This window comes from Neolamprologus multifasciatus, chromosome 19 (assembly GCF_963576455.1).
Source record: "Neolamprologus multifasciatus chromosome 19, fNeoMul1.2, whole genome shotgun sequence".
Lineage (NCBI taxonomy): Eukaryota > Metazoa > Chordata > Actinopteri > Cichliformes > Cichlidae > Neolamprologus > Neolamprologus multifasciatus.
This window is the reverse complement of record NC_140457.1, coordinates 26,205,081-26,228,547: the sequence shown is the minus strand read 5'-3', so window position 1 is coordinate 26,228,547 and position 23,467 is coordinate 26,205,081. Positions and strand designations below refer to the sequence as shown.

General features: G+C 40.3%; 2 protein-coding genes across 2 annotated transcripts; both read left to right on the top strand.

The window, feature by feature from the left end:
• The first annotated feature begins 657 nt into the window (after positions 1 to 657).
• Positions 658 to 7,939, top strand: eapp (e2f-associated phosphoprotein). The gene is made up of 6 exons (XM_085143071.1): positions 658 to 845; positions 1,554 to 1,732; positions 3,960 to 4,091; positions 4,918 to 5,032; positions 5,141 to 5,269; positions 7,421 to 7,939. The coding sequence occupies exons 1-6, from the start codon at positions 742 to 744 to the stop codon at positions 7,707 to 7,709; spliced, it is 948 nt and encodes a 315-aa protein (XP_084999197.1). The 5' UTR covers positions 658 to 741; the 3' UTR covers positions 7,710 to 7,939.
• Positions 7,940 to 9,210: 1,271 nt separating this feature from the next.
• sptssa (serine palmitoyltransferase, small subunit A) lies at positions 9,211 to 13,871 on the top strand. Its single transcript, XM_085143072.1, has 2 exons — positions 9,211 to 9,627; positions 11,814 to 13,871. Exons 1-2 carry the CDS (start codon positions 9,525 to 9,527, stop codon positions 11,915 to 11,917), a joined length of 207 nt encoding a protein of 68 aa, XP_084999198.1. The 5' UTR covers positions 9,211 to 9,524; the 3' UTR covers positions 11,918 to 13,871.
• The last annotated feature ends 9,596 nt before the right edge of the window (positions 13,872 to 23,467 follow it).

Here is a 23,467-nt window from a genome sequence, read left to right as displayed (position 1 = left end):
AAACTCTTTCAATTTCTTTTTGTGATGATGCGGGGCTTGGAGTGTGAGATTTTAATGTTTCCCACAGCACCAACTATGCCTGCCTAATGGGGTTGGAACCATCAGTTGTGTTGTGCAGAAGTCAGGTTGGCACACAGCTGACAACCTTATTCCATATTATTACAAGAAGCAGTCACCTAAGTAAAGAGAAATCACAGTCCATTATTACCTAAGTTCAGTCAGTCCGGAAAAGAGGATTCCAATAGCAGACACATCTGTGCTAATCAGTCCTTTATGGTCAAATAGCTGCTAAGAAACCACTACTAAGGAAAAGCAACAAAGAGAAGAGATTTGTTTGGAGCTAGGAAAAACAAGGAATGGGCATTAGACCAGTGGAAATTTGTGCTTTTGTCTGATGAGTCCAAATTTGAGATGCTTCCACTCTGCGTGTCTTTGTGCGACGCAGAAAAGGTGAACGGGTGGTCTCTACAAGCATGGAGGAGGAGGTGTGATAGTGTGGGGGTGCTTTGCTGGTGAAACTGTTGGGGATATATACAACTTTATAACATAAAGCAGTTTTTTTTCATGCTTTTGTTATATTCCTCCCTAAGCGCCTGTCCCACACTCCAGCCCAGTTGAGGGCGGTAATAGACTTTAGTATACGCTTACCAACCCTTATTAAACACAAACGAAGAAGAAGCGGAAGCGGAAGAAGAAATTTGGCGTGTTGTAGCTAACTTATCAGCACCTCATGCTATTGTAATGAAAGCTCCTCTAACATTTAACATGAATAAGCTAGGTCAAGCACAAGACTTTGAGTCATATGAGATCGAAGAGCCGAGCGACGAAGAGCGGGCTGCCAGCAGGTAACACGGGTGTTTATTTTTAGGGGCCATCGCAGCTTCGGCGTTGGGAGGCTAAAGTGCAGATAGCTAGCTGGGAGCTAACATGTAAACAAACTAGAATAGCAGGGAGACTGCGCTGAGCTCTTTATGGTGAATTTATTTTAACGTAACATGGATGTTACTGCTTAATTATGTTTATAGAAAGGCGGCAGATTTTTATAAGTCTAAATGTTGCAGGCAAGGGGTGAGAAGAAAATAAAATACACATGTGTAGATGCTTATTATTGCCCTAATTAGCCAAGAATTTTCTGGATTTATTATTATGGCGCTAAATTGGAGAAAATTAAGCAAGACGTCATAATTATTAATAGTTATAAGTGATGTATTGCGATGTCTTGATGTGTCCAAAACTTCAAAAGAACTTGTCTACCTGAAGATCTGAAGTTTACTCATTATTAAAGCAGCAAATATGTATGTACCGATGGATGTAGTGAGTACAGGCAACCTATTTTGGTTTTGAGCTAAGCTTAAAGCGACAGTTTCGACGTGGATTCTTGGTTTTCAAATTAAGTGCTTAATTATTTGGTCTGTTAAATACTATACGATACCACTACATGATATAATGTCACATGTGCAGAATAACATGAATGGTTTCTTCAATTTCTTAATCTTCTGGGTTTGGGAGTCTGTGTTTTTGTTTTTTTCCTGAAAACTTTCTCTCTGTTTCAGTTCGGAGGATGAGCTGGACGTGCTCCTGAACGGGACTCCGGAACAGAAAAAGAAGCTGATCAGAGAGTATCTAACTGGGGAGAGCGAGTCATCCAGCGAGGATGATTTTGAAAAAGAGATGGAGGCAGAGCTCAGCTCCACCATCAAGACCATGCAGGGAACCTGGGGACCAGCAGCAGGTAACACTCAGCTGCTAGTATTTGTATTTTCTTAGTGATATGTCTGGATTTAGTTTTCTGTCAACTAGGGATGCACCGATACCGATACTGTAAAATGTGTGTGTACTCATACTCGTAAAAGTTAACCGATACCATGAACCGATACCAACTTATTTCATTAATCAGAGGGTGGCTGGTCATTTCTGTTGTCGTTTTTTAGATTGGCCACTAGGGGGACATCCCGCGGTAAACAGGCACAGGGTTAGACAAGTCAGACTGGCGGCTCCAGATAAAAAAGAGAAACTGGAGGCTGCTGTAGCTAGGCTAAACAAAATGTCAGCAGTGTGGACCGGAACAGCCAACTTTAACTCAGATTTTGGAAAAGCGAAGAAAAATGTCAAGAGAAAATCCACGGGCAGTTAAAATAACAGAAGCTCTGACTCATTTTATCGCTCTGGATGACCAGCCAATGCCGGTCGTGGAAAACAGAGGATTGCACCGTCTTCTCAGCATACTCGAGCTGCGATATGAAATTCCCAACCGCCCATACATCAGGGAGATAATGGTGCCAAAACTTTCTAAAGAGGTAAAGACAAGCAGTGTGTGCGCGATGTCAGTCCTTGGTTTAACGGCACAGTGGACAGATGAGGAGTTTGTTCGTCAATGCCAAATACTTTCGTTATTTTGTTTGTTTGTTTGTTTACAATATGGACTCTGCAATAATTTTAAAGTTTATTTTATTCGCAAACCTAATTTGTATTTATTTTATTCCAAACAGAAGTGTTTATTTATTATTCTGAAAGCTCGGGACAGTGCCAATAGTTCAGTGATATTTTGTTAAATTACAATGTGGAGACTCCGCAATAATTTAACAGAAGTGCTTATTTTTCACTTGAATTTTTTTGTGGTCATTTTTAGATTTTATTTTTTATCGGCAGGGAATATAATAAAACCTGTCTTCCAATTAATTGTATTTGTGTATTTGTGTGTGTGGTAGAAGTATCGGTTTTTGTACTCTGTATCGGCAAGTACTCAGATCCAAGTATCGGTATCGTATCGGTTTGAAAAAAAATTGGTATCGTTGCATCCTTACTGTCAACTGATTAGATGGCAGCTATAGCTAAAAGCTGTGTGCAAAGCTTCATCTTAGCTAATTCTAGTCATTGAATGAGCTGACAGTGTTTGTGATGTTGTCGTTTTGAGCATTTTTAATGAAAATATCTTACAAATAATCAGCTGTGTGGTTCATTTATTTGCTGAGTAAAACTTAGCACTCCATCCATCATCTTGTCCAATTATGGCCACTTCTGGCTCCAAAAAAACAACCGGCGTTGCCACTGTTGTTCAGCTGGGCAAACACTGTGCGATTTTTTTTTTCAGTCGCGTTATTCAGCTTCTGCTCAAACTGCACGATTGACTCGCAGGGGTTAGAAGTTCGCAGGTCACGATGCTCACATTATATGGCCCGATGCTCTGATGCGACTTCAGTGCTCACACTGTGCGTCCATAACATGAAGTTCTAACGGGAAATCTGTCGCTCGCTCTCCCTCTCTGTCTTTCACTCACACAGACACGCACACTGCCACCATCACCTTTGCTAAATTGCTAATGAAAAACATTGATCAGGCAGCTGTGATTGAGCAGCAATGTCCATCCAATAATTTTCATGGTTGTTGTGGTCATGATAATTTTGTGAGGCCACACGGGAAAGGCTCAGATGAGCTTGCCAAAGTTCTACAAGTTGTGCCTCCATCGCTTGTGTCGTGTGCCCGTCTTTTCACTTTCATTTCTGTGTTTGCGCGTGCACAGTGTGAGAGGCTGCGGTGACACCCGCACGACGGCCGACAGGATTTCAAGCAGGTTTGATTTTCTTACGACCAAGCGATTGATGATCGGGAGCTGGTCGTGAGGTGTTAATCGCTTCTCGTTGCCCTACGTATACTACACAATGCACGAAACACGATGAAGGCGAAACTCGGGCCATTCCCCAAAACAGTCGCACGACTGAAAAATCGGCTCAAACTGAGCCAAAAATCGCACAGTGTAAGCCCAGCATTAATCTCTGACTCACTAAATAATGTGCTGCAGCGTGTGTTTAAGCACAAAACAAGTATTATGTCATGTCACTAGTGGTATAGGAGGAAGCCAAGTTTAATCCCAAGGGTAACTAACTTATCCTGCTGTGTCTGACGGACCGTCTCTGTAAATACAGTTTGTGCTTAGCATTTGTGTATTTGTTCTCTGGTAGAGACCTCAAAACAACCAGGAGGAGGAGGAGCAGAAGGGGGAGGAAGTGCTGTTGGTGGTCCTGGACTTTCTAACCCACAGATGTATGATGAGGTTTATTTTGACTCGGACTCAGAGGAGGACGGCACACCGAGTAAGAGAACTGGTTTTCCTGCTGTGGTTACTAACAGTCATTGTCTTACTTCTTGCTATCACCTTTTCTATCCCTTTGAAGAAGTTAGGCTCCATAAATGAGTTACGTATTATTTCTCAGTTGCAGTGAATAGATGGAAAATAAACTGTAGGAAACTAAACAGAAGAAAAAAGGAGAGAAATGACAATTTAACATAAACCAGTGACACACTCCAGGGCCTGATCAACCCTGGCAGGGCCTTTTTGGATGAGGGTGTCTAGTGATAATGGCCGAAACACCTGATGAATCCAAGATGATGATGTGTCCCAAATTTAAAATGATAATCTAGATCGATCTCTAATCCCTAAACCTAACCAAGGAAGAAAAATGGCAGATTAGCCTGGGTAAAAGACCAAAAGTTGAGGCACACAACGATGTGTGCTGCTGACAAAGTTTCTGGGCTGCCTTTCCTCATAACAGCCATCCCTCGAGTCTCTCCATCTAAAGCAGGGGTGTCGAACTCCAGGCCTCGAGGGCCGGTGTCCCGAAGGTTTTAGATATCACCCTGTTTCAACACACCTGAATCAAATTATTAGTTCATTAACAGGCTTCTGAAGAACTTCAGGACATGTTGAGGTGATAATTTAGCCATTTAAATCAGCTGTGTTGGATCAAGGACACGTCTAAAACATGCAGGACACCGGCCCTCGAGGCCTGGAGTTCGACACCTGTGATCTAAAGCGATGCATTATCAGGGACTGTAACATCTAGTCCTTTTAACCGAATCATTAGATGACAGAATACATGTACAACCTGCCACTAACAGTATTTAAAATTTCTTCTGTAGGCAGCTCAACAAGCCAGAGGCGGAGACAGCGGACCATTCCGACCAATGACGAGCTGCTGTACGACCCCGACGAGGACGACAGAGACCAGGCCTGGGTTGACGCCAGGAGGAGAGAGTAACACAGATTCTCTTACAATTTCTAAAACACATGCCACCAGATGTTTTTGCTTCTTTTTTTAATTTCCCTCCAGAGACTCATTCCACCTCTTACCTTCCTGTGCAGGTACAGCAGAAGAAAACGACCTGCTGCAGCTTTTCACTCAAAGCTTCGCCACCCTGAAGCTTTGCCTCACAGCGACGCTGTGCTTAACTGTCCCGCCTGCATGACGACTCTCTGCCTGGACTGTCAGAGGTGAGGCTCCACAGCAGGTTTCATCTTTACCCAGCAGCAGATTAAGGTGTCAGCCTAATGTTAACTGAGATCAGAGAGCTGCTCGCCTCTATAGAAGTTTGACATCCACAAAATCTGACTGATGATGGAGTAGTGTTACATATACCATGTGTGATAGTGGCCAAGAGTGTAAGTTTATTTTTTACTACACTAAAACGTGCTTCATGTCCTACACAGTGGAGTTTCAGTCCAGCAGAGGGAAAACTGCTAGAACTTAATAATACTGACATTTTAAGAAAAGTGTTTGTATTAATCCTTGTTTATGCACAGCGTGCCAAAGTATCACATGCAATTTATTTTAGGAGAGCTGAGGTCACTTGTTGTGATTGAGAACAACATCATGTTGTATTCAATATGCTCACCGTGTGCCCCAAAGCACGGCAGTGTGCACTGAAAATAATCTTGCATCAGTTCGCACACACTGCTGTTTTGATTTATCTTCCGCCTGTGGTGCAACTCTTGATTTTGTAACCTGGAGCGATCCACTGCAGCTGTCGCAGCTGGGTCGAACACAAGTGTACGATTGTGTCAGGTTTTTATCACCATTTTAATGATATTCCAGTACAGAAGCTCAGAGACATACACATATACAGAGGGAGATTTTGAAACATTTTGAAAACTTGAGACTTTGGGTCTGTGAAGGTTCTCAGTCATCCAGGTCATCGTAGTCAAAGGAGCTTGCAAAGAAAAGCGTCTGGACTTCTTTAAGTTACTTGAAGACGTTTCACCTTCATCTGAGAAGCTTCTTCAGTTCTAAGGTCAAATGGTGGAGAGTCCCAGATTTAAACCTAGTGGGAGTTTCCCCCCACAGAGGGACAAAAGGACCCCGTGATGATCCTCTAATCACCTGAGCCAAGGTGTGAAACTGGGTGTGGGTCCCAATCAGCCAGAGTTTCGGGTGAGCTCATTGTGAAACCTGGCCCCACCTTATCATGCGAATTCCTGAGGTCAGATGGCCCAGGGTGTGAGTGGGCGTTAAGGCGTCTGGGGAGGGAACTCAAAACTGGATTATAGATGGCAGAGAGTTGGTGTCGTAAACCACCGCCTCTGTTCAAAGATGGTCGCTCACAGTGGACATAGATGGCTTCTTTCACTCCTCTTTCAAACCATCTGTCCTCTCTGTCCAAAATGTGAACATTGGCATCCTCGAAAGAGTGACCTTTGACCTTTAGATGCAGATGGACAGCTGAGTCTTGTCCTGTGGAGGTGGCTCTTCTATGTTGTGCCATGCGCTTGTGAAGTGGCTGTTTGGTCTCTCCAGTGTAGAGGTCTGGGCATTCCTCGCTGCACTGTACAGCATACACCACATTGTTAAGTCTGTGTTTTGGAGTTTTGTCCTGGGTCTGAAATACACCAGGATGTCGTGCTTGGAGAAAACTCTCCTGAGACTTTGGGGTTTTGACTTCTTCTCCTCATATATCAGTGCTGATGTTGACGGTATTCTTTGAGTGGCGACACCCATCATTCAGGCAAATAATGCATTGACTTCCTTTATGCCCTAATGGGCATAAATAGAAGCGACTGCGTGATAAGCTTGCTGCAGCGTGTGAAGCGACCAATGCAGAGGGTGTACTGGAGCCTTAAGACTTTAATTTGCTGATTTAACTTATCCAGAATGTTCTTGCTGAGGGCCGTTTAGCCATATACTTCAAACAACTGGAAACCTTTTCGCAAAGCTAGGACTCGCCCCCTGCTGGCCATTACAAAGAATGCAGGTTAATCCACTTCCACTTAAGCTTTACTTCACTGACACCAAAGCTACACTCATGTTTTCATATATGCACAGGACTAGTTCCCATGTTTGAAAAGCTGGAATGATTAAATATGTGATGAAAACATGAATAAAAACTAGTTATTGCTGACTAAGGAGAGCCATTGCCCAACTCCCATTACATGTCACTGTCCGTATTGTTAGATTAGGGATCATAGTATCACAGTCAAAGCTGTTTTGACAACACAAGGCATGTGAGTTACTTCATACTCTACATCAGTTTTTTGTTGTTTGTTTTTTTTAAAGAAAGATTTGAAGTGATTGTAAGAGAAACGTTCATTAGTTTGTAGAGATTTTGTCATTTTAAAATGTAACGACACATCGCTCTTGTGTCCGTTCAGGCACGAGAAGTACCGCACGCAGTATCGAGCAATGTTTGTGATGAACTGCACAGTCAAGAGAGAGGAGGTGCTGCGTTACAAAAACCAGCCGGAGAAGAACCGGAGGAACAGGAAGAGGAGGAGGGGACAGCAGACAGAGACGCCTGCGGATGAGACTCCAGCAGCAATGGGGATGGAAGCTGATGAGGTGTACCACCCGGTGCAGTGCTCTGAGTGCTCCACTGAGGTGGCCGTGTTCGATAAAGATGAGGTTTACCACTTCTTCAACATCCTGGCCAGCCACTGCTGACAAGGACTGAACGAGGTCTGAGCTGGACTTTGTCTCTAACTTCACACCTTGTGGCTCAGATCATCGTCTTTATATCCAAAATGCTCACCAAAGCAAAGCTAAAGGGGAGTGAACACTGGACGTGTGCTCATCACTTTAAATTAACGCTGTTATTGTTCTGTATTTGCAGGATGTGTAAATGTCCATCTTCTTTTTTCTTTTTGCAAATAAGATCATGGCGCCAGTGATAACTTGTCAGTGTTGTGTTTACAGCAGTTACAATGGTTTTGACAGCGTTTTTGCTTCAGCGTCACGGCTGAGATGGCAATTCAGTCTGTGATCAGTCGCCTGATCATGGTCATCACACACATTTTGAACACATTGTTCAACAGGTAACAAAAATGAAATCCTTTTCAGGATTAGAAAAAATGTCCCAGCTCATGTCTGTAAAACTTTAAGTGCTGCGCCTGAACACAACCTTTTGCCGTTGACGGTGTTCTTGTGTCTTGTCTTACTGCGTGTGTAATCTGGAGAGCAAAAATGTTGGGAGTAGAAAATTTAAATCGGTCACACAAATCTGATTTATTAAGGTACAGGTCAGCTGTTGCATTTAGATTTCATAATGCAGCTCTCCTCTGGATGAATCCTACACTTCACCTCCTCCCACTTGATTACACAAATTCCTCATCAATTTCTGACAGGACAGTTTGCCCCTATATTAAAACATATTGATTTTCCTTTAGCTTCCCCTCATTAATCTGAATTACAATGCTGTTTATATTAACAAGAGCATGATCAAACCTGTGCTTTGTTTTATTCGATTTTTTGTTATTTTATTAGCAGAATATTTCAACACTTTCTTTTCTTTGCACCGCTGTAGTTAGAATGCTGGTCATTATTGTGCATTGTTAGTAGAGCTGCCACAGAACTTTCTACGACTATCAGTGTTTTTTTGCAATTTTGCCATCATGCTAATTTGGCCTGTGTAATTAGCCATAAATAATATAGACTAAATCACACTGACACTGAAAAACTTGAGACTTCTAAAAGTTTTACATTTGCTGCTGTTTTTATTTTTTAAAATGCAAAAAAATACAGTTTTCTGAAACTTTTGAAAGGCTACATCATTTTTCCTTGACAAATAATCTCGTCTGAGATGGGTAATTTTCAGCATATGCATGCTGCCACAGTTATGGCTTCGGTAAGTAAATGTTCTGATGTCCATCAGAATTGTAGGAATAGAGACAGTGCTTTGTCTGCCTCACTTGTACACAGTTGGTATGATCATAATATAGTTTCCTGACATTTAATTGGTAGTTAACTGATTTCATAAATATCTGTACTTCTTAAGGAAATGTGTTTCAAACTGGGGAGTATAGAATTTTGTTGGGGAATCTATTCAGCCATGGACTGATCCACATTTAGTGTTTTAGTGAGTGTTTGGGCCAGTAGAGTGCTTTGGTTTGGGGAGTGACTCAAAATCTGTTTTAAAGAACCAAGATATTTGATGCTTAATGGAAAGACAATACACTAAGATGGGCACTCGGTTAAGGCAAAGCAAGATAAACAAGCAAATAAAAATAGAGCTGCTGTTCTGAAACAGTATAAATCCATCTTTGATGTGGTGTTGAAAGTTACTTTTGACTCTTATTTTGAAATTAGGAAGATGGAACACCCTGGCTGCGTCACAATCATACGGTTGAACGCAGAGTTGTGATTTGCCGGAAACCAGCGCCTCGCGATTAAACCTTACGTGAGCACAAAACACCTCACCACGAAACATAAAGAGGATAAGAGCCGCGAGGAAGGAACAAAGTTGATTTTAAAAGTTGGACCATGGCACTTGGAGAGTGTTGGAAGCAGTTATCCTGGTTTTACTACCAGTATCTTCTGGTGACAGCCTTGTACATGCTGGAGCCCTGGGAGAGGACGGTGTTCAGTATCCTTTTTCCGTGTTGAAGTGGCTTCTGAAGGGATGTACTACCGAGCTAATTTGCTACCTTTAGCCGAACGCTAGCCTGACTGACCTAGATCTTTCACTGATAACGCTAACTTTACGTAAAAGTAAACATAGCTTCAGTTGTTTGTATAAACCATTTACAGCATTTTAACACATGAGCGGTGATTTATGGCAAATGCGGCATATAGACCGAGTCGGCCCTCGTTATCGTTGAAAGCTAAAGAGTTCACAGCTTAGTCAATTCTGAATTGAACATTCATCCGCCACATTGTAGAGACGGCTCTAAATGTTATTCTACAAGTTATGTGTTTTAATCTGTCATTGATTTGTGTATAAACGGGTGAAAACTGGAGCGATGTGTGCGTAAACCGCTTCCTAGTTCATAACCCAGTTGACATAACATAAAGAAACGTGTTTGTAGTGACAGACTTGAGTAAAGCGTCAAATTCCTTTCATTGATAAATTAAATAATGTTTCACACTTTGTTGTAGTGCTGTGTACTTTGCCTTTCATATACAAAACAAGCTTTCAAGTCCAGCGTTTGTGCGGTTAGTTGACTCTTTGGGCGGCATCAAAGCTAAGCTAGCTTTAGCTACTTTAGAGTCGGTCAGGTGATTGTCGCGTGAAGTACATACACGTTACGTATGACCTTTATTTTAATTTTATGCTTTTAAAAAACGCAAACAATGTTAACTGAGCGAAGTTAATAATTAGGGTGTACCCCTTGTTGGTGGTTTTATGACTGTACTTTGATCTGTGGCAGTGCAGGAAGTCATCAGTATCACGTTCTGTGCGTGAGGTATTGTCTTGTACAGTTGGCGTCACTGTCGGGGTGTATCTCGTCTCCCTCCGAGGGTCAGGTGTGTTACTGTGTCTTCCTGCTCGTTATCGGCCTGCATCTCATCAAATAACGTAACGCAGTCGCTCAGGGATCACACTGGTTATTTTATTGTTGATCTACAGGAAGCGGCTACGATGAACTTAACTTCCGGTGGCTGATGAGACTTTTGTAGGTTTTGTAAGTATTTAAGGGTTTGGGTTTTTCCTGTTTCTTTTCCTATCGGGAATAGCAAGTGAATGACAAAATTTCTTGGTTGACAAACCTGTTAGGAAATATCTGGTCACTTGATAGAAGGTGTACAGCTCTGTAGAGAGCTGTGACCTCCAAGGTTATTTTCATTGCAAAACATCCTGTCACAAGTTTAACATCTGTTTAGTACAACATTTACAGCTAAATGGAGCAAAAATAAACACTGAAGTTCCTCCACCTAAAGTTTCCTGGTACTGTAAATGATCTTTTTGAGTCATAAGTTAAAAATGTATGTTCATCATGTAAGATGATAAAAAGCAGCAGTTTCTGTCCTTGAAGAACCAGGAGCTTTCAGATGTGTGTGTGATGCAGTTGCTAATTTTTTCTTGTAAGCACAGTAATTTTGTCAGGCAAGACAACAGTGTCACGTATTCCCACTGGAAGATGCTGCCTGTGGAAATCAGCAAGTATAAGAGTTGCAGAACCTTCTGCAACTTGCCTTTTTGTGTAGTGGTGATCTTATATGATAGCTATCAGCCAGGACATTCAACAATGAAAATGGCTATTGGGCCATGCTTTGAGCAAAATGATGGCAACAGTCTGCTTTCCTGTTTACATTAGCAAGGTAATTATAAAGCGTGTAAACATGCTTTACGCTCAATAGTGTGATTTTGAGAGCATTATTGTGGCTATCTCTGTACATAGTTTTAAAGTTATTTCAAATATTTTTTCCTCCCTGCTTTCTGGAATGTAAATCCTGCCGAACGAGTTTGAAATTCTTTCCAGTTGCTTGAAGATTTACCACTAAAGTTTGACTTACTGAAATTATGAGGCTTTGTGTCTACACTTTAGCCACAGCTGTTATATAAGCCAGTTAACATTTTGCAGGGCTTGTATTGATATCTTTTCTATTCACAAACCAGGAAAATGGGTCACTGACTGTTTGGTGGCCAAACATTTGCATGCAGGTGTAACTGGCTGCCAGCCTGTATCCATTAGCAGGCAGTGTTTGTTGGATGTAAATCACATTACCAGCTACTGATTGTTGAAGGCGCATCAGTTAGAGTTTGCTTGTGGTTCCCTGCAGTAAAACTTGAATGTCTTCAGAAATTCCTCCTTAACGTCTCTTCTTCAGACTCCCTGCTGATCTCTGTGGCTGGTATGGCCATATACACCGGCTATGTGTTCATGCCACAGCACATCATGGCCATCTTGCACTACTTTGAAGTCATCCAGTGATCCAGGGATCCGGATCGTCGCGTATGTCTGTGGCTTCCTGTCAGTGGCTTCCTGTCAGTCCATCTGCCTACTCCCCATTCCCCTGTCTTTCTGCTGTCCTCTGGAGTTCTGCAGCAGAGATTTTCTCCTTTCCAAGACTGATCCAGTATCAACAGTCAAGTATCTGGCTGGGAGGGTCATGCCAGATACTTTGTTGGACACTGTAGGCAAAGAAACCGTCCTCACGACTGTTTCTTTGCTACTGACGTTCAGATTGTGAGCGGTGCTGGGCTTGGAGGCAAAGCCTTGAAAAGGGGTGTGCTTGGTTTTGATTCGCATTAAGTTGTTCTTTGTGCTGTGCTTTTTTCTTTTTTGTTTCTCCTCTCTCTTCTGGATCAATTATGCCTTAATGTGTGTACGTTAAGAGGACTATTTTGTTAATTTCATTGATACACTAAAACAGCTGTTGTCTTAGTTACATTCAGAGATGGGACACACTGGACGATGAACAGAATACGTAGAATAAAAAATACACCATTTTTTGAGCAGGACCGGCTCCGGAGGGCACCTGATTCTCAATCCAGGCTGTCAAGTTGTTGCTCTTAGGAACTGATAAACTCTTTTCCACCTTAACTATTTCCCATCACTTTTATGCTATGGTTTGTACATACGGGCACTGTAACTGTTGATCGTGTGCATCATCAGACGGTTCAGTCAAAAGGTTAATCTTTTTACAATATAAAGGTCAAAGGCATGACTTAAACTGCTGAGTAACTTTCAGTGACTTCCTCTCAAATCAAATGCACTTGCAGTGAGTTAAATGAGTGATTTATTCTCCACGTTGGAGGTGCACATCTGTAAAAAATGCTTTTGTTTCTACTTCCACCACTACAATAAGGACCTTCATCCTTATCCCATTAGTCCAAGCTGGGTCAGAATGTGAGTGTGATGAAGCAGTCTGGGCATTTTAGAGAATCTTGCTCTTAAACACCCGCCCATTTTAAAGGATTTGTTGCCCACCTGAAGGGCTTGAGTGGACATGAGTTGATTCAATTTGCCGTCTTCCAAATTTGGTTAGTCCCCATAAATTATTTCAGTATTCTTCAGTTGTCTCTTTTCCCTTCCACACACATTGTCATTTTTTAAGTGGCACTGTAATCACTTAAAATTCCAGGGATCAAATAATTAGTCATCACACTGTGAACTTGCTGCAACAAAGCTGGGTTTGACACATCCTTCTTTTTTTAACTTTACACTCCAGCCCTTATTGCTGAAGGCCAAATTAACACGGTCTGATTTTGGGCACAGCAGTTCTGCCTGCACTAAGTACTACTGCAGAATACACCTCCAAACTACTGAATGAAGTTTCATTGTCATGAGACTGGTGCAAGTATTAATTTGTTGATGCAGAAAATGTAGAGATGTTGTTAAGCTTGATTTTAATCTGCTGCCAAGTCTAATTTAGACCAATGAAACTGCAGCGACTAGAGCACACCAAGAACAACTATACAGTCAATATTAGTAAATTCACTTTGATCTACTGAGAAACTAAAGCGATTTCTTTTTCCTTTATGAGGCTGTGAGACGGTAACGTGTGGTTTTACGTGCTTGTACATATGCATTGCTCTGAAAAGCCAGCATTGTCCCCTTTTATGCTTAAGAGTGCTCAATTATCCAAAGTTAATGTTACTGTGGTCATCATTAAGAGTTTCTTCAGCACAGAAATGTTAGCGAAAATACATTTTAATGTGAAAATATTTTATGTGTATTTGTACTGCCAATGTTACTCCTGTAAGAATTACGATCCCCTTTCCTTGCAAAATGATGTATTTTTCTCAATTATGTATATATAACCTTAAATACATATTTGTAAAGTTTTATAGGCAAATATATTAGTAAATGGAATTAATCATTTGTTTTTGTGAGCTATTTCTTCTTCTACATGACTGAACTCATTAAAGGGATGTTAAACTAACGTTGTTCCACTTGGTCTCAGTCCTTCCTGTGCACTTGTCAGTGTAGGCCACTAGATGGCAGGGTTTCTATGTTTTTTTTCTTTTTCTCTTGCTCCTGCAATCCAAACAACAATGAACGCAGTTGCGTTGTTATCAGTGAATGTAACGATTATTGTAAACAGTCCATTCAAGACTTTCGTCAATAAAAAAAGACAGCCTTAAAGTGGATCTTGTGGATTTCATTATCAAAGTTTTGTAAACATGTTTATGAGTATTTACATAAACTGAGCATGCATCAAGACCTTCAATCATCCCCAACCATATAAGCCGTGCATTTGCACATTAATTATTAATTAATTAATTATCAGTTTCAGTCATTGCACAAAGGTACTGTTTATAAGATTGGGGAAACCTGCAGTCAGCTGAGACTGAAGTCACTTGGATGAGTGACGAAACGTTTCTCCTACTGAAAGCGCTAAATCCACATGAACAGAATCAACCTTCTGGGAATTACATAAACTGAAGTACAAATCTAAGGTAAGATTACTGCACCTGAGTATTATTATTCTTTGTTTAAAAGTTTTTTACTATGATTTTCTGATGACCATTGGCCTGATTGTTAATGAGTCAACTGCCCCATGGGCTATAGAGTTACTAAATTTGTAATATAAAATACTAAATAATTGATGGTTCATTTAAAAGACCCCCCAAAAAAGAAAGAACTTATAAAATTTTATAAACTTTTTTGGTCTTGAATTACAGCAAATCTGAAGTTTCACCATTTCATCTAAAACTTTGACAAATACTAATCACTACTATGAGGTCTTGTCTGATAAATTATGATTTCGGTTGTGTAAAGTTGATTAAAATAGACATTAAAACAGGCTACTCTGTAACTGGTAACTTGCTACTGCGTGGGCATGCAACATACTCCGTTTCCCAGTAAGGATGGATTTGGTTTCAAGAAACCAACATATTCAACTAAAGGTTTTAAGTGGGTGTGCACAAGCTAACAGATGACTATGTCCATTGTTTCCAGTGTATGTTTGGGACATACTTGTGTTTAAAAGTCTCTGCATGCATGTGTTGTTGCAGTTAAAGAACAACCCTGTCCACAATTAGTACATTTTTAGCCATCATAGTAAAATTTAGCACAAACAAACAAAAGTATTTTTTCATTTACTTATGCAATAAAAAAAATTATAAAAAGTATTTACAATGTAAATAATTGTAGCTTTATACAGCAGCAAATATTAAAGGTTTAAAAGAGCTGTATGTAGATTTTTATCATGGGGGGGGGTGTCATCTGATTGCTGGGGTTTTCTCTGTGTTTTATATAAATGTAAAATAAATAAATAATAAATATAAATAATATAAAACAGCTTGAGGGGATTGTTGTTGTGGTGAAAGTGAAATGGAATTTAAATGTAATTCTAATTATGTTTCAATTCAGTATTTTTTTCCCACAATTTCCCCTTTTTAATGGTAAGTTAGCCAAAATGTGTTAATTTTACTGTCATTCATTTGACAAACACAAGCACCAGGACAAGTTTGTGAGGGAAGCCGTTGAGAGCACACTCAGCCAGGTGAATCATCACGGCCTCATTTTTGGATACTTCTGTTACTTCAGTATAACTGTAAATTTTGACTTCACTAGATTTTAGATAAGTGGAAGAATACTTTTTCCCCATGCTGAGTCCATTTCTGTTCTTCTCTCTTCATTTGTTCTGTTTTTTGTTCTGTTTCTTGGTAAACTAACTGACACTAAATTGAATTGGAAGCAGTAAAAAATAATTGACTGACAGAGATGTAATGTAACGAATACCACTGTGGAATTTCTATTCTCCAGACTCCGGGTCTCCTTTATCCCCACTGCATCCTCAATGGCAAATAACTGTCCTTGGACTTTCTATCACTATTATTGTCATTATTATTTTAAAGTATTGTTCTGTTTATTTTTATCCTGCTGCTAAACTAATTTCCCCTTGTGGGACAATAAAGAAATTGAATTGAATTGAACAAATTAATGAGCTTTCCATCTTTCCAGCTCCCAGCCTGCTGTCGGTTTTTTACCAATACATTGTTCACCTTCACCTTTGTCATTCCCATGTCTTTGTTTAGCTACTGGAGGATGTCCATCATCTGACTGCTTCATTTAGCTCGCTTGGCTTGCTGGTTTTCTCTTTATTTCAATTCAAGTCAAGTCAGCTGGCTTTATTGTCATTTTAACCATCTGCAGCGGTACAGTACAAAGTGAAAGGAAACAGCGTTGATCCAAGACCATGATGCTACATAGACAATCAACACAGGACTACATTCTAAATAAAACTGCAAGTAACAGTACAACAACAGACAGAACAGAACGATACAGACAAAGTTATTTAACTCTAACCCAACTTTGATGCTTGTTGCGTAGTGCAAGGATGCCAAACTCATTTTACATGGCAGGCCATATACAGCTCACTTTGACCTTATGTGGGCCGGACCTGTGAAACTCTATTTTCTGTCGGTGTAAAGAAACTTAACTACACGTTTAATCACTAAGATTTCCTAATATAAGACAAAGAAGCACAATTTCAACAGTACGTCTGTTTTTCTACATCATAAAGAAATACTGCTGTAGTAAAGTAAAGTAGCTGTCTTTTATCCTGTCTTCCTTCTCTCACCCCAACCGGTCGCAGCAGATGGCCCCGCCCCTCCCTGAGCCTGGTTCTGCTGGAGGTTTCTTCCTGTTAAAAGGGAGTTTTTCCTTCCCACTGTCGCCAAAGTGCTGCTCATAGGGGGTCATATGATTGTTGGGTTTTTCTCTGTATCTATGAAGCGCCTTGAGGCGACTTTTGTTGTGATTTGGCGCTATATAAATAAAATTGAATTGAATTGAATTGAATTGAATTGAATTGAATTAAATAAATCTGTCGGCACAACTGGGCTTAAATTGTAAGAAGTAAATGTGTAAAATAACAAAAATCTATCATTTTGATACACTTTGGTGTATTGTGAATGGCCATGGCGGAGGTGGAGCTGTAAAACTTGTAAGAATAGTTTCAAAATGTATGTTGAGACACATGTGTGCACTTTGTGGAAATGATGGTACAACATGTTGTGTCTTGGAACACACTTAATATTAATGTTGTCTACAATCAAGACAGTTTAATTCATGCTTTCCACGACACATTTAACACCCGTGTCTAATATACTGCTAATATGCACCACTCTGGACTTCTGCTGTGACATGGGGACTTCATGTACAGTCACACCTACAACCACCACAACTATGCATGTGCTGTTGCTTAATGTAAACCAATCAGCATACATCAGCTAGCATTTTATGGCTACACCAGCTTTTCTGTAAGAAAAGCCAAAAGGACAGAAATTCTGTTTTGTTTGTTTGTACATATTATAGCTACAGACACAAAAAGTAAAAACCTTTTTCTGCTTTTCTACCATTGTCTCCTATTCATAGAAGGTACCATCTGTTGCCTCCTTCCTGAATGGCAGCTAATTTCTAATAGAAAGTATAGGAGCTCTGCTAATCCACAGAAAGTCCTATCAGTCAGTCGCAACTGGAGAAGCCTTGTGGATAAAGGTTGTGAAACTCCTTCAGTCACTCCTTTGTGGATTAAACTGCATATTTTCTGCATATATCTGAATCTAATCCTGTCAGACAGTACAGTGTTGTAGGATTTGTTATGAGGCATCATAATGTAATGGCTTGGTGTTTTTTTTAGCCTTGCCCTGTAACCATGAACTTGTATAAACCTCAGTAAAAAAAAGAAAAAGCCTGTCATGTCCCATGACATTCTAACCTCAGTTTCAGAAGCCTCCAGGAAAAACAGATGAATTAGAGTGGATTTTTGTGGTCTTGAAAATCATCACAAATTGATATCTCCTGATTATCAGCCATCAGCAGCTCCTCTGTGTCGCTGCCAGGCTTCAAAAACACATCAGTTTGAACTCTCAAATTACAACATGTACGCACTCTGCCAAGGAATCGTTCCTCCCTTCGCTCTCTGGCTGCAGATCAGAAAGGAAACAGAGGTCTGGTTACTGGTTAACTCAGACGATGAAGCTAATCTCACGTACGCACAAGAGGGTGCTCACTGGAGTTTGAACCGCCGTTATATGAAACACAAAAACAATCTGATTTGCCCACAAATATACCTTTATTGTCTCTTATATGTCATCAGATGTTAACTTTTAAAGGCTACACCTACTTTAATTTGCTTTGTGTTTTAGTGCTCTTAATAGATGCTCATTTTTATGCTAAATAATAAACAAGAAGCAACACAGTGCCTTTTTTCCCCCACACGTGCAAACCTAAACAAAGCTTGACTGTGTTGTACGCCCTTTTTGAGCCCTGAATGGTCACATCTTCCAATTATAAAGAGTATACTTTGCTTAACCAAGAATAATGGCACTAACCTGATGATGGTGATGGTTGTGGCAGTTTAAACTCTTAGAGTGATTTGTTGTGTTTAGTTGTAGTTGCAAAAGGATTTCCAGTCCTATAGAAGTTTAAGGAAAACCAGCATGTCTCTGTAACTTTACTGACTTATAGTCACTGTCAATCATTCTTGGGCCAAAAGGAGCATCATCCATTGGGTAGTGACTTGTGATTGGAAAAGCTGTTAGCCAGTGAGCATGCAGTCACACAGTAAGACCTTCTTGTCACATCCAGTTTTTGCAACCAAGATGGCGGAAACACTTCAAAGCAGGACTTCAGAAATAATGTGGTGACATTACAGCATCTCTGTCCGTCTTTTATACTGTCTGTGGTTGTTGGCAACACTTTCTTCTTTGGAGTTTTGTGATTAAATGGCGGTGGTCTAAACAATTTCTTTATATACTGCCATCTTCAGAGGTAGGAACATATTATATTCTACTAGGGGGATTATTTATTTCAAGAAGATCAATTATTAGTTAGTTGTTTTTTTTTCAATATAAAAACCATTTGAAACATTTCTCTGGCTCTCTTCCACGGTTTGTCTTTTGTCCTGTCTCCAGCCCCTCACCCCAAATGGCACACGGCAGATGGCTGCCCCTCTCTGAGCTTGATGCTACAAGAGTTGTCTTCCTGTTAAGAGGGAGTTTTTTCTTTTCACTGTTGCCAAGTGCTTGCTCATAAGGGGTCATTTGATTGTTGGGATTTTCTCTGTACTATGGTAGGGTCTTTACCTTACAGTATAAAGCATCCTGAGGCGAGTATTGTCATTTGGTGCAATATAAATAAAACTGAATTTAAGCTAATTTAAGATGCTACCAGCAGGCAAGGCTGATTTATCAGTTTGGATCTAGGTTCAAATAAATTTTGCGTAAAAACCCAAACTAGGTGCTAAAAGAGCCTTTACATGTTTATTAGACCTATAGGAAGCCCTTTCACAATAAAGTTTAAATAAAAAATATAAAAATGCATAAAAACATTTGTGTGTTTTGTGGAAACTGTTGGAGAGCAAATAATATATTGTGCTGAATAGAATTTGTAGTTCTTTTTTCAAAGACATTATGTTGGTGATGTGTTGATTACATGTAATGGAAACAAGCTGAACTTACCAAAATGGCATTCCCCTTCAGGTGACCTTTGACCCTCTGCTCTCAAGAGTCACTGTTATTTCTGACTTTTGTGTTTGTCTGAAGAGAGAAAAAAATATTTACACTACAACCAGTTTGCAGCAAACACTGACTCACAGGGGGTGTGGTCATTAATGGGTGTCACTGTGCTGATTAAGGGCAAGCCTTTGGTAGAGCTGGCACAGCTTCTTTAACACCGTGCCTGTTTCATCTGGCAACAGGAAGCTGACTGCTGTGTGGAGAATCACGTATGCAGACATTCCTCAGAAATGGAGCTCCGGGCAGCGAGCAGCGACAGCGAGGCACGACGTGACACGTCTGCACCCTCTGATTCCTTATTAAGAACTTGGTTATCAGATACACGGGTTATTTTCTTCAACCTTGAATCCACCCCGCAGGGTCACTGAGTGTCTGCTGTAGAGCGCTGCCGACACAAGATAGTGATACTGAAAGACTTTTAATGCTATTGATATTTATAGTCAGCTAATAATATTTAAAACAAATAAAATGTTTGAAATAGAAGCAACTAAAATAACTCAAAAGGGCAATCTAGTCCAATTGTTTTTAGTATTGCCAGCAGTCTGTTTTATTTAGAAAGTATTTCAACTTTTGTATAACAGGCACCTCACTTTCTTTACTAGAAGCCCATTACAAAAACATTTTGTTTGTTATCATTTCTTTCACTGAATCAGCACGAAAAGTCCCAATAATACAGTTTTAAAGGCATAAAATAGTATTTTTGTACTATGAGGTAAAATAAGGTGATTCCCAAAGAGTTATTGGCTGAAATCTTATCTATAGCTCAGCATGGTGTGCCATGTGTCCTTAAAAAAACAGAGGAAACTGGACAAGTGAAAGACTGTGGCAGCCCTTAAAACTATGAACAGTATCTTCAAGTCATGTCACTAAGAAATTAGAAAAAAAAATCCAGCACAGACCTGACACGGAAATGGACAGTTTCATCATTTTTCCTTGAGTTGATCCATCTACTGTTTACTGAAGCCAAGCGAGACATACAACAGTGAGAGTCGAAAGCCGTCTGTAAAACACGGTGGAGGCTCTGTCATTGCATGGGGCTGCAGTTCAGCCAGTGGTATTTGAGATCAAAACTGATGGAACTATGAACACAGAAGTGCTAAATGAATGTGTGATTGGGCAAGTGCTTTGAGTGGTCAATTTAGTATAAAGATGCTCCATAAAAAACAGTCAGTTTGCCATTTAGTGTCAGATTTTGATTTATCAAGCAATAACATCTGTCACTGTATTTGCCACTGTTTTTGTTGCTGTCACTTGTGTCTTTTTTCAACATGAAAAAAGCAACAAATACTGTTGCCAATGCATATATCTGGATAAAAGCAAATACACAGTGCAACACTATCAGTAGTGTTGGGCAAGTTACTTTGAAAAAGTAATTAATTATAGTTACTAGTTACTTCTTCAAAAAAGTAACTGAGTTAGTAACTGAGTTACAAGATTCTAAAAGTAATTAATTACTTGAAAAGTAACTAGTGTGTTACTTTGCGACCCAATGAGGTCCAGGGTATAATTGGTCATTTTTAACTACTTTTGATGTTTCCTCTACATTTCACCTTTAAAAACTATTTATTTGCCTTGTTTGGTATCATTGTTTTCAGCACAACCTCATGCGTCTGGATTTACAGTTATGTTTTCATTTTGACAGACTGTATTAACACAATTGATCTAAAATCAGACAAAAAACATAAAATCTGAGTAGAAAAAGTTCTATTTTTTACTGTAACAACCACAAACATGTTTAATGAATCATATTTCATAACTTTAAATGCAAATATAAGTTGTCAATTTTAAAATCCTATGTTGCAAGTTATTTGCAGCCATTTACCTTTTACCCTTTTTTAATAACCATTTCAAACTATTAGGTAACAATCAGCTGTTCTGCATTCAATAAGATGACACACAAATTATTTGTGCCACTCCAAAAATTTCTGTCCACTAGAAAGGAGAACATCACAGCCTGATACCTGCAGGTCTGACAGCAGCAGGTGTATCACTCCTGTTTTCTACCTGGAGACAGCAGTCGCCTCATTGTTCTGACACACAAAACAAAACTATCCACAACACTACACACTAACTACACAACACTACACATTAACTACACACTCCAAACACGCTAAACGTCACAAATCTCTCACATCTCAAAACTCGCTCTCTCTCTCTCTCGCCGTCACTCCTATAACTTCCCCCTCTTCCTAAACAACCAAATGTCATGTTGCCATATCATTTTTTGATTGGTCGACACGGTGCATTTTTCCACCAACACAAAAGGGCGGGGTTTTGGGGGGTTTTGGTCATAAGCAGAGAGTGCTTGCTGCGCTGTCCTTAGACAGTAAACGTGACAAAACTATTCAGGAAAAAACACACTATGTATTGTTTATCATGACTCTGGTTTCACGTGGCCTATCAACACAATCACAATCATCTTGAAGTGGTCATGTGATTGGCTCACCATGACTACTATATTCTTCCTCAGCCAAACAACAACACTCATGTCATTGTTTTGCCCCCCGAGCTCCAGGTGTTATGCCAAAAAGTGATCACCTACCAGAAAGTGATTGCCGTCCGCGGGAGCGCGCGCAGCTGCTTAAAGCTGTAGCGCCCAGATTACTTACAGCTACTTCCGTGCAACTGATATAAGATGGGATAAGCTGAAGACAGCTTCAACACTGTTTGTTGAAAAATAGTAACGTGAACGCACCGCATTTTCTTGTTAGTAACGGTAACAGCGTTGTAACGATAGAAATAGTAATTAGTTAGATTACTCGTTACTGAAAAAAGTAACGCCGTTATTCCCATCACTGACTGTCAGTCATGGATTGGCCTCCCCAGAGCGCAAATACCAAAATTTATTAAAGTAGCGTGGGGTTGAAAGAGAAAGAAAGAAAAGGCAGCCAGCACCCAAAGAAGAACTTTGGATAGTCCTTAAAAAAGTCTGGAGAACTATTCTTGAAACTACCTAAGGACATTACAAGAAAGCTTGCCTAAAAGAAATATTGCTTTATTGAAGAGTAGAGGTGGCGATACCAAAACCAGTCATTTTGTCCAGTACTGTAGATTTGCGTTTTGCAGATGCTTGTTAACACATGTTACTGTGTGACCAGAACCATGATGAACCACAACAAACCAAACAGCGCTGTGTCTCCAGCGCTAAGAATTTGATAGTTTGTCTGTTCAGTTTTTGTTCAGTTAATTTGGTCTTAGATTTAAAAAAAAAATGTAATTTAAAGTTTTAAACCCAACATATGTACACACAGTTATCATTGCCAATGAAATGGCTGTAATGGAATAGTCCAAAGCAATTGCCATGATTAACATCATGTGATCAACATATGGCGATCGTGGGCGATCGTGGCTCAAAGAGTTGGGTGTTCGTCTTGTAACCGGAAGGTTGCCGGTTCGAGCCCCGGCTCGGACAGTCTCGGTCGTTGTGTCCTTGTCCTTGGCAGTAGGTGAAGACACTTCACCTACTGCCTACTGGTGATGGCCATCTGGCACGATATGGCAGCCTCGCTTCTGTCAGTCTGCCCCAGGGCAGCTGCGGCTACAACTGTAGCTGCCTCCACCGTGTGTGAATGTGAGAGTGAATGAATAGTGGCATTGTAAAGCGCATTGAGGGAAAAGCGCTATATAAATGCGCTTATATGTTAAGGAGCATTTATAAGGATTTATGTGAAGACACATTTATGTGAAGAGGAGCAGAATCCAATTGCTGGCTCTGGCTTTAATGTGGGTCTCTTAAACTACAATGTCCTTAAAAGGGACTACAAAAAGAACGTCTTAGATCAGGGGTGGGCAATCTCAGTCCACGAGGGCCGGTGTCCCTGCAGGTTTTAGATATGTCCTCGAATCAACACAGCGGATTTAAATGGCTAAATTAGCTCCTCAACATGTCCTGAAGTTCCCCAGAGGCCTGGAAACAAACTAATCATGTGATTCAGGTGTGTTGACCCAAGGTGAGATCTAAAACCTGCAGGGACACCAGCCCTCGTGGACTGAGATTGCCCACCCCTGT

Excerpts from the sequence above, each read along its gene's own strand:
- eapp (XM_085143071.1), top strand. The coding sequence starts at position 742 with ATGAAAGCTCCTCTAACATTTAACATGAATAAGCTAGGTCAAGCACAA. Across the intron at positions 4,092-4,917 it reads AGAGGAGGACGGCACACCGA|GCAGCTCAACAAGCCAGAGG; the intron begins GTAAGAGAACTG and ends TTTCTTCTGTAG. Across the intron at positions 5,270-7,420 it reads CTCTGCCTGGACTGTCAGAG|GCACGAGAAGTACCGCACGC; the intron begins GTGAGGCTCCAC and ends GTGTCCGTTCAG.
- sptssa (XM_085143072.1), top strand. The coding sequence starts at position 9,525 with ATGGCACTTGGAGAGTGTTGGAAGCAGTTATCCTGGTTTTACTACCAG. Across the intron at positions 9,628-11,813 it reads CTGGGAGAGGACGGTGTTCA|ACTCCCTGCTGATCTCTGTG; the intron begins GTATCCTTTTTC and ends TCTCTTCTTCAG.